The sequence below is a fragment of the Neofelis nebulosa genome, chromosome 10 (assembly GCF_028018385.1).
Source record: "Neofelis nebulosa isolate mNeoNeb1 chromosome 10, mNeoNeb1.pri, whole genome shotgun sequence".
NCBI classification, from domain to species: Eukaryota; Metazoa; Chordata; class Mammalia; order Carnivora; family Felidae; genus Neofelis; species Neofelis nebulosa.
In genome coordinates, this window is record NC_080791.1 from 38,686,511 (window position 1) to 38,701,468 (window position 14,958).

Genomic DNA, 14,958 nt, shown 5'->3' on the forward strand with positions numbered 1-14,958 from the left:
TTTGAAGGGATACATGCACCCCTATGTTTATTGCAGCATTATTTACAAGAGCCAAGTTACGGAAGCAGCCTATCAACTGAGCAGATAAAGAAGATGTGATAGGTAGGTAAATAGATAGATAGATACTTATAATGGAATATTATTCAGTCAATACAAAAAAGTCACTACAAAAAAGAGTGAAATCTTGCCGTTTGCAGTGACATGGATGGAGCTAGAGAGTATTAATTATGCTAAGTGAAATACATCAGTCAGAGAAAGACAAATACTATATGATTTCACTCATATGTGTACTTTAAGAAACAAAACAAATGAAGACAGGAAGGAAAAAAGAGAGAGGGGGACAAGCAAGAAACAGACTTAACTATAGAGAACACAGTGATGGTTACCGAAGGGGAGGTGGGCGGGCGATGGGTGAAATAAGTGATGGGGATTAAGGTGTTGTATAGAAGTGTTAAATCACTAGATTGTCTACAAAGTAATTGTAGGTTAACGACACTAGCGTTAAAAAAAAAAAAAAAAAAAAACCTTTGCAGGAAAAAAAGAAACTGCAGTGCTATTAACATGTTTATTAGAGCAAGAAAAATTAGAAACCTAGAATAAACAATCATACACCTGGCATGACCACACTGTATGAACATATGCAAACCATAAAAGACTGAGGAGAGTTCAGTAATTATCTCTGCATGACAGGATAAGTAACATTTTTTCATTCTATGCTTGTCTATTTTAAATTTTAGAGAAAAAATCTTACCAGAGAAAAAATAGGAACACACCTTTTTATTTATTTTTGAGACAGAGAGAGACAGAGCATGAGCGGGGGAGGGGCAGAGAGAGAGGGAGACACAGAATCGGAAGCAGGTTCCAGGCTCTGAGCCATCAGCCCAGAGCCCGACGCGGGGCTCGAACTCACAGACCGCGAGATCGTGACCTGAGCTGAAGTCGGACGCTTAACCGACTGAGCCACCCAGGCGCCCCAGGGGTGCACCTTTTTTTAAAGCAAATAATATTACATTGAGTTGAAGTTTAGAAACCACTAAATTTAGTAAGTATAAATTTTAGAAAAACTCTCAAGAGGATTTCCTTTCCATTAGTTGTTCATAGAACACCAGGCACTTAGTCATTCTTCCTTATAATACAAACATGATGGGGAGGCTTTGATGGAGACAGAAGACCTAAATACGCTTTCTATAGATACGGATAAACTGCTTGGGTTGGTTGTGTTGCCTAACCCCTATTAATACTATTTAGTATTTGCAGTAATCTGTCCAGGCGCTATAACAAAATACCACCAAAAGGTGGTAGAAACACCAAACATTTACTTTTCACAGTTCTGCAGGCTCGGAAGTCCAAGATCAAGGTGCCAAGAGGTTCGGTGGACGAGTTTCATCACCTCTAAGACACCATTGATTTTTTTCTAAATGTTCATTTGTTTTCAAGAAAGAGAGAGAGTGCACGTGCTTGAGAGTGAGAGAGGGGCAGGAGGTGCAGAGGATTTAAAGTGGGCTCTGCCCTGAGAGCTGAGAGCCCGATGCAGGCCTGGAACTCATGAACCCTGATCATGACCTGAGCTAAAGTCGGACACTTAGCCTGCTGAGCCACCCAGGTGCCCCTAAGATACCACTGATTGTAAGGTGCACCACTATTTTACATGCCACGAAGGCAATTAAGTCTGCATATTCATGCTAAAACTCAAGAGGTTCATGGTATGAAACCACCCTCTGATTTGTCTAAAAAGGCTTTACTGAAGAAAATGGAAAGGTCAGAAGAAACCATGACATTGGCCATATTCATTGAATTTTCTTCCTTGACTTGTTAGCTAGTTCCTGATTTTGGCCACCAGTGGTGATTAGATGACGTCATTTTTACCAGACAGTATTATGCTTGTCTCTTTGTGAAGATGCCCCCTCTTGATGCTTTATGCCCCTGCCTCCTCCCCCCAAGAGCTCTACTACATTTCCAATGACATTTAGACTATGGACTCAGTTCCTGGGTCTCCCACAGGCCTGTCCCCTTCACCTTGCCCAACACTGTGTGTGCCCCCTGCTCTTCCAGCAAGTTCTGCTATTATAGTCCCTGGACATTTGAGACCTTTGTCTTGGCACAACTCCTAAGCCATGTAGCCCCAGGTCAGGCAGGGAGGTGCCCTGCAACCATAGGAGGACATGTGAGGGTGTGAGTCAGAAATAACCACACTTAGCCTGCTTACGGAAGGCATGTAGGGGGTCTACTGAACTAACAAGCCGCCTGGACTATAAACCTTTGGTCACATGACTTAGAGGACTCCGAGTATCTTCCCTTTTTTACTGGCTCCAAAGGTAGAATGAGATCATGTAAGTTGGTCTCCATGACTGTGGCATCTTGGCAACCCAAACGGGCTGTTTACAACAGGGGGCATGTCTCAGAGAACAATGGGCCAACTCTGGCCTCCAGAAATGTTTAGTTTGGTCTCCAGAAGTGTTTGATAGGGTTTTTAAGTTTTTCAATTAGCTGCCAACATTTCAAAATCTGGAGGTTTTCTTCCTAAAATATAAGTTGCCAACTTCTCTGGAAAATGCAGAAAACGACAGCCTTGTGACCCTCATTCCCACAAAACAAGACAGCAGGCTGGCCCCAGGGAGAGTCCTTGGTCTTACTGTGGGGCATAAACCAACATCTCGACGGTAACACTCACTTAGATAACTCGCCTGAGCCCGGTGGGAATGTGAATTTTCCACCAGAGGTCAAAGGTCTCACAGGAAAGGTCAGGAAGTCTCTGGCCAGGTTCTCTCCAACCAAGCAGCCTCTGAGTGACATGAGCAGTGGACAGGAATGGATGGAAAGAGAAGGACCCCACTTCAAAGAAATACAAACTCCCACAGCTGGAAAGCCAAGCCCCGTGTGCACAGTGACCTGAGTGAAAGAGACAGTGGGAGCCAACGCAGCCAGGACACCGTGATCCACAATAAAGAGAAGCAGAAATGTTGGCCAAGAAGCCTGCACAGAGCCTTGTCACGTGTCCTGTTCCCTGGAATGAAGGCGGGAATGGCAGGGGCGGGGGCGGGGAGAGAGGAATGTGTCCTCTCTGTGTCCCTTCCTATTTCCACTGGGCCCGAAGAACAAGAAAACAAACCAGAACTCTCACTGGCACTTGCTGAAAAAACTAAGCTCCCATCCACCCCTGCGGCCTAACTCCCCATGGGCCACATGCTAGATGGGTGGTCCTCAACTTGGCTGCACGTGGGCGTCACCCAGGGAACTTTCCGGATTTTATACTCCTGCCATTAAAATGAGGTGGGGAGCGTGGGGGCAGGGCATCCAGACGTCAGTATGTTACAAATGTGCTGGGTTGAGAGCCGGTGTCCTGCAGCAGGGCTTCCTGAGCCATAGGTCTGGGCTGGAGTCTGAGCTTTTGCATTTCTAGCAAGCTCGAAGGCCATGTCCATACTGCTGATCTAGACCACGCTTTGAGTGACAGGCAGCTACAGTCCTTTTCCTTTGTCATTCTTTTTTTTCAAGCATTTTAGCAAGGAAGACTGGAGGTCTGTCACCTTGACGTCTGAAATAATAGTTAATAACCAAAAACCGAATAAAGGTAACAATAATGTCATTAAAGCAACACAAAATAATAATAATAAAAACATCAGTCATGGAGCGACTCTGTTGTGTGCTTTTTGCCAAACACTGTGCTGAAATTACACTTTTTAAAAAAATAGTCAACAAGCAGCTGCGAACGAATGGCCTGTTCTTAACTTTGAGCTGGTTACTACTTGGTGTTTCACTTATATTAACTTACTTGAGCTTTACAATCACCTTGTTGTTGTGGGTACTGTTATTATCGTTTCCCTTGTAGGGAAGAGGAAGCTGAAGCTGAGACGAGGCAGCTCACCAAGGTTATGGTTTGTGAGCGGGGTGCTGGGGTCTGAACACACAATGTGTATGGGTAACCACTCTGCTACACCGTCTTTCCAGGGAGCTGGGCCTCTGCGATGTGAGTCACCTGCCCACGGCCACGCTAACAAATGGCAGAGCTGGGCTTCAAATCTCCATCTGCTTGACTCTCCAGACCAACCTCTGGGAAGGCAAAATGAATGCCGTGTATAAATTGCAAGTCAGCGTTCTTGGCACGCCGCACACACTCGATACGGCAGCTGTGTTTCCCCGTCTCTTTCGCTCTTTCTTTCACCTTTCCCCTGGAGTAACCGGTGGGAACTCTAGACAAGCAGGGTGGAGGGTGTCTATGTCCATTAAGGCAGCTCTAACAAAATACTATACACTGGCTGTCTGAACGTTTATTTCTCATGGTTCTAGAGGCTGGAAGTCTGAGATCAGGGCACGAACATGGTCATGTTCTTAGTGAGGGCCACTGCCTGGTTTACAGACCCTGCTGTAACCTCCGTTGGTCTCAGATCTCTTCTTAGAAGGGCGTTAATCCTCATGACCAATCCAATTCCCAAGGCCCCACCTGCAAACATCATCATATTGAGGATTAGGGTTTCAGTGTATGAATTTTGAGGGAACACATTCAGTCCATAGCTGGGTGGGTGGGTGGGCGGGCAGATAGTGGGAAGACAGAATGGAACACAGGAAATGGAATTCAAATGCTCTCTAAAGGAGCCATGGAACGTCAATGCCACGGGCAGAGGTCAAGGGAGGGATCTGACAGTACGGTACACTCACTTTCCAGAGTGAAACAGCCATTGGGGGAACTCAAAGCCAGCCCCCTTCCCCCTGCGGAACTGGCGAGTAAGGAATAGAGATGTCTGGAACAGTCATCATTCTCCCCAAAAAAGGTGGCACGTATCCATTTCTCAGCCACCATAGAGAAATAAAGCAAGCAAGAAGACTGCCATGAGCCCCGTTATAGCCAGTAACAGCTCTGAGAGCCCCATGGGGCTTGGGCCTTGAACTTAAGGCTGAGTGCTCCCCCGAAATGATACATTTCTCTAGGGGCTCTAAAACCAGTGGCTTGCGGAGAGCCCGGGTATTGTTATGGTTGCTGAAAAGCTGTGGCATGGTGAAATTGCCTAACAGCTTATCTGTGTCTCCAAGCAGATCATAAACTCCATATTATGTCATATTCCAAGCACCTTGTACAGTGCTGGGCTGTGAGGGTGCCTAATGATGTTCGTTGAGTGAATGAATGAATCGCATTTGGAATGTGAGAAACAGAGTGTTCCTCTGGTTCTACAAGTCATTTCTTTCTTTATTTGTTTTTTAAATTAATGTTTATTTATTTTTGAGAGAGAGAGAGAGAGAGAGAGAGAGAGGGTGAGTGGGGAAGGGCAGAGAGAGAGGGAGACACAGAATCTACAGCAGGCTCCAGGCTCCAAGTTGTCAGTGAAGAGCCTGACGTGGGGCTTGAACTCACGAACCGTGAGATCATGACCTGAGCCGAAGTCAGATGTTTAACTGACTGGGCCACGGAGGCACCCCCTGCAAGTTATTTCAACCCCCCAGCTTAGAGCTGGATATCTTATTTTATTTATTTATTTATTTATTTATTTATTTATTTATTTATTTAAAATTTTTTTTAATGTTTATTCTTGAGAGAGAGAGAGAGAAACAGAGCACGAGCGGGGGAGGGACAGAGAGAGAGGGAGACACAGAATCTGAAACAGGCTCCAGGCTCTGAGCGGTCAACACAGAGCCAGACACAGGGTTCAAACCCACAAACCATGAGATCATGACCTGAGGGGAAGTCAGATGCTTAACTGACTGAGCCACACAGGCGCCCCTGGATATCTTATTTTAAAACAATTACTGCAAAAGCGATAATGCTATAATAGAGACTGTTGACCTATTTTAGCTGTTTCTTATGATGCTAATCCTTTTTTCAACTCTGTTGATGGTTTCGAGTCATTTATTCATTCAACCAACAATATGCATTGAGTTGTCACCACACACAGAAAACCAAGAGAGATAATAGTCAATTGTATTAATCTGGTGTAATCCACAAGCTAAACCAGAGTTAAGATAAAGTACTTAGGGTCCTAGAGGGTCATGGGGAAGTACAGTCCAGGTGATATAATCACAAGAGGAGTAAGGTGAGGCCAGCTGGTTCCCAGGAGTTTCTCAGCAAGGAGAAACTCATTAGACCTTTGACATTCACAGGGGATCCTGACATCTTTGTCAATTCGTAATGACACTTTCCTGAATATTATTATCTGGACCTGGGATTTACCTGTGCATAGTGTCATTCTAATTTTTTTTTTAGTGTTTAATTACTTTTGAGACAGAGTATGAGTGGGGTAGGGGCAGAGAGAGAGGGAGATACAGAATCCGAAGCAGGCTCGAGGCTCCGAGCTGTCAGCACAGAGCCCGACGTGGGGCTTGAGCTCACAAACCATGAGATCGTGACATGAGCCGAAGTCAGATGCGTAACCGACTGAGCCACCCAGGTGCCCCTGCACAGTCTCACTCTAAATCTACTGCCTGTTCAACTCACACCTGATCATTCGCCTGGTAGCTGTTTGGCTAGAGAATTCCTACTGCAGACTTCCCAGGAGCAAGAGGTCTCCTTCCTTCACACTAGGTTCATAGCCCTCTGCATTATTTGGCCTCATAAAATATCGACTGCACACAGTTAATCTGAGTTGCTCATAAATAGCTGAAATGGTTGTTAACTTGGTGAATGCCAGGGACCTGCTGTGTCTGCTGGAGTCTCAGCTGATTCAGTACAAGTCTAAAGTACCTACTGTGTGTCCAACACACGCCATGTTAGCGGATGCAGCAGGGAACCAAAATATATAGAACTCCTGCTCTCAGCATTTGCATTTGGTAGGAAAGACAGAGCCGCTTCCAGGGTTGGCTGTGAACTATGTGTGATTTCAAAGGCTCTCTGGTCCCCAAATTCCTCTTTCCTCAGCTTACCTAAAACACCAACCACCACGACCACTCAGTGGCTGTACAGAGCAGCATTCATTAACTGAGTTACTGTATTTTGTGCCTCTCCCCCAGTCCAGATCCGTGACTAGGCACCCCCTCTCACACTTCTGCCTTCCACCCACTTCGCTAATCTGCAAGTGCATTAAGGATGCTCCCACCTCAGGACATTTGCACCTGTTGTCCCTCTGCCCATAACAATACCCCCTTTCCCATGTCCTCATGGCACATCCCCAAGCAGTCTTCTCAAAGTCTCTTCCCACATCCCTAAAAAGGGCACCCTATCAAATATAGCAGCCCTATCACCCTGTAACCCTTTACTCTGCTTATTTTTCCTCATAGTCCTTGTGACTACTTGACATGTTACTATATGTCACTCTTGATGATGAGAATCTGAGCTCCAGGAGAGTTGAAAGTTTTCCCTTTTCACTGTTGTTTCCCTGATTCCAAGAACGGTGCCTGGTACATAGTAAGTGCCCAGTAAACATGCTGAATGAATGAATGAATGAGCCCCAAAATGCACAGACAGGATGTGAATCTTTTGAGAAGAGGCTCTGAGAGATGGGACAGAGAAAAGATGTTGTCTGAGGTCTACAGGCCTGGATATAGAGCTTGTTAGGGTGGAGGTTGAGGGCTGAACAATTAGGACACAGGATGCCAGGATACCACAGGTGAGGTACGAAAATCCAGAAACCCAGGGTGCCCGGGTGGCTCAGCCAGTTAAGCCTCCAACTTCGGCTCAGGTCATGAACTCATGGTTTGTGAGTTCAAGCCCTGCATTAGGCTCTGTGCTGAGAGCTCAGAGCCTGAAGCCTGTTTCAGATTCTGTATCTCCCTCTCTCTCTGCCCCACCCCCCACCTTAAACACTAAAAAAAGAAGAAGAAGAAAATGCAGAAACTCGACTACCACGCAAATGTTAAGTTTTTGTAGACTGGCACTTCCAGTGATAACTTCCCCCCGCAGTGCTCAGTTCTGCCTCCCTCTGTCCTCCCTGAAATTGCTTATCCCTGCAATACCCACCACTAACGTGAGAAGGGCATCACTATTACCCCGCTGTGAGGGGGCACTGAGGGACAAGAGCGTGTGAGGAATTGCAGGGGGACAGGCTGGTGTGCAGTGTGGGATGGGAAAGGCAGGTGGACTGAAGGGCTGAGCCTCACCAGCGTTCTGCTCGACTCAGATCGGTTTCCTTTCAGCTTATCTCTGTCACCAATTCCTTCCAACTGTTTGTGGTTTCCTACTTAAAATGACGAAAGGTAACACAAACTTATGGGGGGGAAAGCAACTTCAAGTCCATAGATAGCCACAGTCCAGTGATATAACTATCATGCTGAAGTTCTTTCTAAGTATCCGGAAAGGACTCCTCACACACACAGAAACTGAAATGGTGTCATGGTTCATCTTTCTGAATAATTCAGAGTGGCCAAATAGCCAAATCCCTAACTGGAACATTTTATTATAACTCTTACAGGAGTCCCGAGACCCAAACACCAACCTCTACAAGTAGCAGTCAAGTACGGTTTCTTATGACCGTCTCACAAGTTCTGGCTTTTAAGTCATAATGATAATAGCTAATATTTATTTGGCACAAGTTATGTTTGCCCTGGTCTGAACTCGTTGTGTGCAAACTCTAACAGGTGCGATGCGCTAAGGGCTCTGTTTGCCCAAACAGGGAAGTGGAGGGCCAGAGGGAAGAGCGGATTTATTGAAAGATTACTCAACAAATCAGTGTAGGAGGCTGCATAAAGGTTGGGTCTTCTGGTTCCTGACTCTGTATGAAATCTTGACCTTGCCTTGGTAACATTACAACAAGGCCAAACACGACCAGGAGTGGAATTTGCAAACAAGCCTATGTGACCTTTTGTACAAATATGTGGTAGATCAGGGGGAAAAAAAAATAAGTTTTCTACCAGTAAAAATAATGGGTGAGGCACAGTTGGGCATTTTCTTACAAAACTAAATATACTTTTGCCATGTGATACAGCAAAACCACACTCCTTGGTATTTACCCCAATGTGCTGAAAATTTCCATCTACACACAAACCTGCCCCTGAAGGTTTATAGTAGTTGTATTCATAACTGCCGAAACTCGGAAGCACCCAAGATGTCCTTCCGTAGGAGAGAGGGAAAATAGGCAACGGTATATTCATCCAATGGGATATTATTCAGCAATAAAAAGAAATGAGCTCTAAAGCCACAAGGCATGGAGGAAACTTTAATGCATATCACTAAGTGAAAGCAGCCCATCTGAAAAGACGACCTGCTGTATGAGGCCAACTATACGATATTCTGGAAATGGCAAAACTATGAGGGCAGTGCGAAGATCAGAGGTTGCCCGGGGTTTGGGAGGGGTCAGGGCGAACCCATTCTGCGCAGAACTATAGGGGTAGGTATGTGTCCTTATACATTTGGCAGGCCCGCAGAATGAACACCTGCAAGAATGAACCCTCGTGTCACTAGGGACGTTGGGTGATAATGATGGGTCAGTGTGGAGTCATCAACTCTACCAACTGTACCACCTAAGTGTGGATGCTGGTAGCGGAGGCTGGGGAGGGGGATGTGGGAGTCCCCATACTTCCTGCTTAATTTTGCTGTGAACTACTCCAACAAATAAAGTCCATTAATTACAAAGAAAAAGGCACGGGTAAGCCCGTGAGGGTGGTGATGAGGGCTGTCGTAGAACTGAGCAGCGTAGAAAGAGAGAATCCAAGAGCGTGTCCCTGGCCTCGTGCTTGCCCTCGAGGCAGCTAGGGTGTAGAGATCCACATCCAGATGAACTGAGCACTTCCTACATGCCTGTCACAATGACACCCCACAGCACTGCCCAGAACTCTTGCGCCGTAATTTTGGCTCAGAGAAAATCAACGATTTTTTGCTGCGACTAAGCGCAGGTTCAAATGCTATTCTCCCATAAGTCCACTGCTCGTCTCTGAGTAAGGGCAAAAACAGCGCCGGAAAGGCAAAAACCGTGATCACAGAAAGGTTTGCTTTGCTAACTATATCATGCCCCAGAATCAACTCTGCGCATCAGCATGCAGGGCGGGACATATCGAGGAACCGAGTCTGTGGGTAGAGGGAAAACATAAAACCACGTCAACAGCATGATTGTTTCTTTGCCTGACCATTCAAAGTAAGAAGCTAGAGGGGAGGAGGGAGGGAAGAAGAATCAACAGGGAATCACGATCACCATCCAGACTGACGGCCTTCCTAGAATTTCCCATACTGAGGACAGAAGGCCATTTGTAGCGGACAAGCAGAGTCCGACTCTCCCGGGAGTCACCCTGGGGAGTCAGTCACTGGCTCTGTGACGGTGAGAAAGGAAAGCCTCCAACGTTCTGGAGTCAGGCCACGGGAGATTGCCTCACAGCCAAGCGACACTGTGGGGAGTGGCCCGGGCCCTGGGAAATCTGGCTCGATGGTTACAGCCGCTACTGTGCAGCAGGCCCCATCGGCTGGGTTTACTGACGGGAGGGCTGGAGAGGCCACGAGGTGCAGAGATGCACAGGGGCAGGAGAGGCCAGCAGCGGGGAGAAGCCAGAGAGAAAGCTCGGCGCTCTCCAGAACTAGAGCTTAACCTCAGCGCCTCTATTTGACAGCGGCCCGGCTGAGGACCCCCGTCCAGCAGCTCTTAACTTCTTGGCGCCCTCGCTGCAGTGACTTTCATCTTTTCAAGTTGTGTCTCACGTGTTGCAAGAGGTCCCACACAACTCCCAATGACTACAGGTTTCTCTACCCACAAGACGGACTGTTCTTCCTTGGCCAGCAGCAAATCTCAGGTCCCCAGAGATGTCACGTGACCCACTGTCCTGAGGCACATCTTCCATCAGAAGGTCCGCGAGGAGGCAGGCAGAGCCCACACAGCTCCCTACAATGGGCATTTCCAGGCACCAGAACCTCCCTCCACAGTTCTGGTTGTCCCGGATAGAGAAACAAGTCCCTCTCGGAATGTCCTGACCAGCATTTGATGAGCAGTAGCAACGAGCCTTCGCTGTAGCTGAGTTCCCCAGACCTCTCTAGGCCCAAGCAGGCTTCCCCAAGTCTCCTTTCTTGTCTACCGTGGATCCTGGGGACTAGGGCCCATCTTCCCGGCCTCTTTATGGCCACACCTACCTCCTTCTTCTATCTCCAAGCCTCGCTGGAGAAAGAGAAAATCTACCTCCCTATTTCCTTGCTGCTCCAGGAAAACAAAGGCTTCACTCCTTACAGCTGCAGAACAGAAGGAAACAACACGCACACACACAACCCCGCCCCCACACACACTCACACACTCTTAGCACCTTACAGACTCCCCTCTTAATGTGTTTAGTCTGAGTTTCAGCTCCCTTCCCAAAAAGTAATTATAAGTCTCCTTTGGACTTTCTCTTCTATTTTTATTTTGAGAGTGCTCATGTAAAATCTTTCCTCTTCTGACCCAGACTTTTCCAAAGATTAGGCAGAGCCCATATTCCCAGGTGGCCCCTAAGGAGGCAATCAAGATAAAAATGTTAATTACTGTTGGTTGAGTACAGGGCAGTTCATGGTAGGCACTGTTAAAAGATGGTTTAATGTGGGGCACTTGGGTGACTCAACTGGTTAAGCGGCTGCCTCCTGATTTCTGCTCAGGTCATGATCTCATGGTTTCTTGAGTTCAAGCCCTGTCTGGGCAAAGCTGGCTTGAGATCCTCCCTCTTTCTCTACCCCTCCCCCACTCACACTCTGTCTGTCTCTCAAAATAAATAAATACACTTAAAAAAAAGAGAGAGAGAGAGAGAGAGAGAGATGGTTTAATGCAGGGTGCCTGGCTGGCTCAGTCAGTAGAGCATTTGACTCCTGATTTCAGGGTGATGAGTTCAAGCCCCAACTTAGAGCCTACATAAAAGAAAAAAAAAAGATGGTTTCACACCTTGGCTAATAAGGTCCTCACAACAATCTGCCTAGTGTGCAGTGTCCCATTTTCCAGAGGAGGGCTCTGAAGCTCTGAAAGGGTGCATTGACCTGCTCAGTTTCCCGTAACCTCTAGTGAGTGACAGAGCTAGGATTGGAATCTGGTTGATGCCAAACCTAATCTTCTTAACCACAACAAGCTCGAGACGCAAATGAAACCAAGGAACTGATGCTATTTACTGCCGGAGATCCAGAGTTCAGCAGCATTTGGGGAGGGCTCTACCAGAAACATAACAGCGTTTTGCAAACTCCACCTTGGCCCAGAGCTCCAACGATTGTTAACAGTGTCAAGTGGTGGCATATCTGAGGCAACCAGGAAGGACTGGGAGGGACCGGAGGAAGCAAGGTCCGTTCAAGGACTCTGAGCTGCGGAAGCCATAGCACGATGGCAGGTTGCAGGGGTCTGATAGCCAGCATTGTCCCGGGGCAGGACTAGCCTCGGGGTCCGGAGTGTGCAGCGCGTCTTGGCCCAGGCATGGGCAGTCGACTCCTGAGCCTCCTGTTCCTGAGGACGATGATGACAACTCATGTCTGCCAACTGGGTGGAGATTCTGGGCAGACCTCCCCACCCCCACCCCCCCCCCACCCCCACCGCCAGGCGCTGAGCTCCCCCTTGTCTGGCGAGGTGGGCTCCGTGTGGTCCACAACAGCCCGGTCCTGCCCGCGCTTCCACAGCTCATAGCGCTCAGGCTGCAGGATGCGCACGAAGGCGTCCATGGAGAAGGTGACCCTGGCCTCCCCGCAGCTGCACTGAGACGCCACTTTGCCATAATCGATCCATCGCGGGGTGGCGAAGTTGATGGCTTCTGCGCAGTTGAAGCCGTGGTTGAAGCCAGAGTGGTAGCCATAGGGAAACGTCACCATGAACTCGCCAGCCTCCTGAGTGATCCGATTGAAGGGGATCCCGTTGTCCTTGAGGACCGTGGGCGAGATGAGAGCCACCTTGTGCCGCAGGAAGGCGTCACAGGCGCGGGCACTGCCCGGGAACAGCTCGGTGGCCAGGCACTCCAGGCGCCGGCCGTGCTCCGGGGGCACCGCGTACCAGGTTTTGGGCTCCCCGAAGTGCAGGTAGTTGATGCTGTAAAGGTCCATGTCCTCCGTGTGCCAGGCGAAGGTGGTCTTCCACATGCCAAAGTACAGGTAGGGCGTGTTGACGCCCTCGATGACCACGCCGCACTCCTGCTCCAGCAGGCCCTGGATGGTCCCCAGGTGTCAGCGTTTTGATCATGTAAAGAAGCATTGATTTCTAATGCCACAATTTGGTCATATGTATAAGGGTGTCTTCAAATATTTTCGCTCCGAATTTTATGCTTGGATCTGACACTTGAACTTTTCCTGCCAGCTGGCGGTACTCCCCCCGCAGCCGGGCCTGTTCATTTGGCAAATTTAGTAAACACGCTCCCCCTCCCCGTCGCCCCCTGCTGGAAAGGAGTGGCTATTGCAGCGGTATCCGACACCCTGGTTTTCCATTTCTTTAGCCAGGCCTGTTCTGTTCCTGTCTTTGGATTCCATGGAGGCAACATTATTTCCGTAATGTTAATTTTTTTTTTTCACTACAGGATGAAATGTCATTATTGTAAAAGACTTAGAGTGGCGCCTGGGTGGCTCAGTTGGTTAATCGTCCGACTTCAGCTCGGGTCATGATCTCACGGTCCGTGAGTTCGAGCCCCGTGTCACGCTCTGTGCTGACAGCTCAGAGCCTGGAGCCTGCTTCGGATTCTGGGTCTCCCTCTCTCTCTGCCCCTCCCCTCCTCATGCTCTGTCTCTCTCTGTCTCAAAGATAAATAAAAACATTTAAAAAAATTTAAAAAAACTTAGATTCTATATGCCATGTCCTGAGACACTATGGTTTTAAATTAATAAGCATCGAAGTCCCAAATCCCAAGGTCTGTCTGGATATATATAGCTGAAGGGTCCACACGAAACCACAATCATATAAACATAGGTATTAATTACTACAATGATAAAACCTCTCATATATGTCACACATCACCACCAGTTCTAACTTGAACTCTTTAAGCAACTAAAATTGTAAGAATACCTCCCAGCTTGCCAATTCATTCAGGAATGGAAACCCTACTTTCAGTTAGGTTCTTGCACAAAGGAAATGGGATATTTTTTGACCGGCATTTCAATCAAAACCAATTGTTGAAGGTAGACGCAATTGAAAAGATCATTTTTATCCAATCAGCTCCAATATAATTCCATTGTCAGCAGATCAATCGGACTCAAAAATGTTCTTTTCCACTGCTAGTAACCTCAGTTTGTTATCATCCCACTAAAATAAAACCTATTTGGGGTCAAGATATGTGTTTGAAACCTGAATGTGGAAAGATGCAAAAACCCACATGCTTCAATAGTCTGAAGATTTGATAAAATTTTTTAAAATGTTTTTTAAATTGTTTTTTAATGTTTATTTATTCTGAGATAGTGGGAGAGACAGAGCGCAAACAGAGGAAGGGCAGAGAAAGAGAGACACAGAATCCGAAGCAGGCTCCAGGCTCCCAGCTCTCAGCACAGAGCCCGACCCAAGGCTCGAACTCATGAAAGGTGAGATCATGATCTGAGCTGAAGTCGGACTCTTAACCGACTGAGCCACCCAGATGCCCCCAAAATGTTTTTAATCGCTAAAATAAAAAGTAAAGATTTAAGAATTTGAAACTCTATTTCAAATGTAAATAGTTCTTGCCTTAATCTCTTTTACATTTCTTTGTTTGTTTCTAAGAACAAGGGTGGGGAAGTAAACAGGCAACTGTCCAATAATATGCAATCCTGATTTCACATGAGCATTTTCTAAGATCCAGAAATATGTTTTCCCCCTTGAATGCAACTTCACAATGAAGCAGCATAGATTGATGGCTCTACGTGTGCCATCAAAAATTGAATCCTCTCAGCACTGTTCTTATCTACTCCCTCAGTATCCTCTAAAATCATTCATGTCCAACTCTGGTCTATTCCTTTAGTTTCCCATGAAATGAAGACTTTACCTGATAAAAATCTGTCTTTAAAACTTTGAACATGACAGGGGCGCCTGGGTGGCTCAGTCGGTTAAGCGGCCGACTTCGGCTCAGGTCACAATCTCGCGGTCCGTGAGTTCGAGCCCCGCGTCAGGCTCTGGGCTGATGGCTCAGAGCCTGGAGCCTGCTTCCGATTCTGTCTCCCTCTCTCTCTGC

The 14,958-nt window shown here is 47.2% G+C and overlaps 1 protein-coding gene across 1 annotated transcript; it reads right to left on the reverse strand.

Moving 5' to 3' along the window:
• Positions 1–4,304: 4,304 nt before the first annotated feature.
• On the reverse strand, positions 4,305–13,009 carry LOC131486545 (lysine-specific demethylase 4D-like). Its single transcript, XM_058686470.1, has 3 exons — positions 12,372–13,009; positions 4,657–4,715; positions 4,305–4,441 (listed from the first exon to the last, which is right to left on the reverse strand). Exons 1-3 carry the CDS (start codon positions 12,911–12,913, stop codon positions 4,305–4,307), a joined length of 738 nt encoding a protein of 245 aa, XP_058542453.1. The 5' UTR covers positions 12,914–13,009.
• Positions 13,010–14,958: the final 1,949 nt, after the last annotated feature.

Bases quoted from the DNA above. Each gene is read 5' to 3' on its own strand.
- LOC131486545 (XM_058686470.1), bottom strand. From the start codon at position 12,913: ATGTGGAAGACCACCTTCGCCTGGCACACGGAGGACATGGACCTTTAC. The intron at 4,716-12,371 runs GTGGGGGGGGGG...CTTACTCGCCAG, and splicing joins CTCAGCGCCTGGCGGTGGGG to TTCCGCAGGGGGAAGGGGGC. The intron at 4,442-4,656 runs GTGAGTGTACCG...TGATGTTTGCAG, and splicing joins TGGCTGTTTCACTCTGGAAA to GTGGGGCCTTGGGAATTGGA.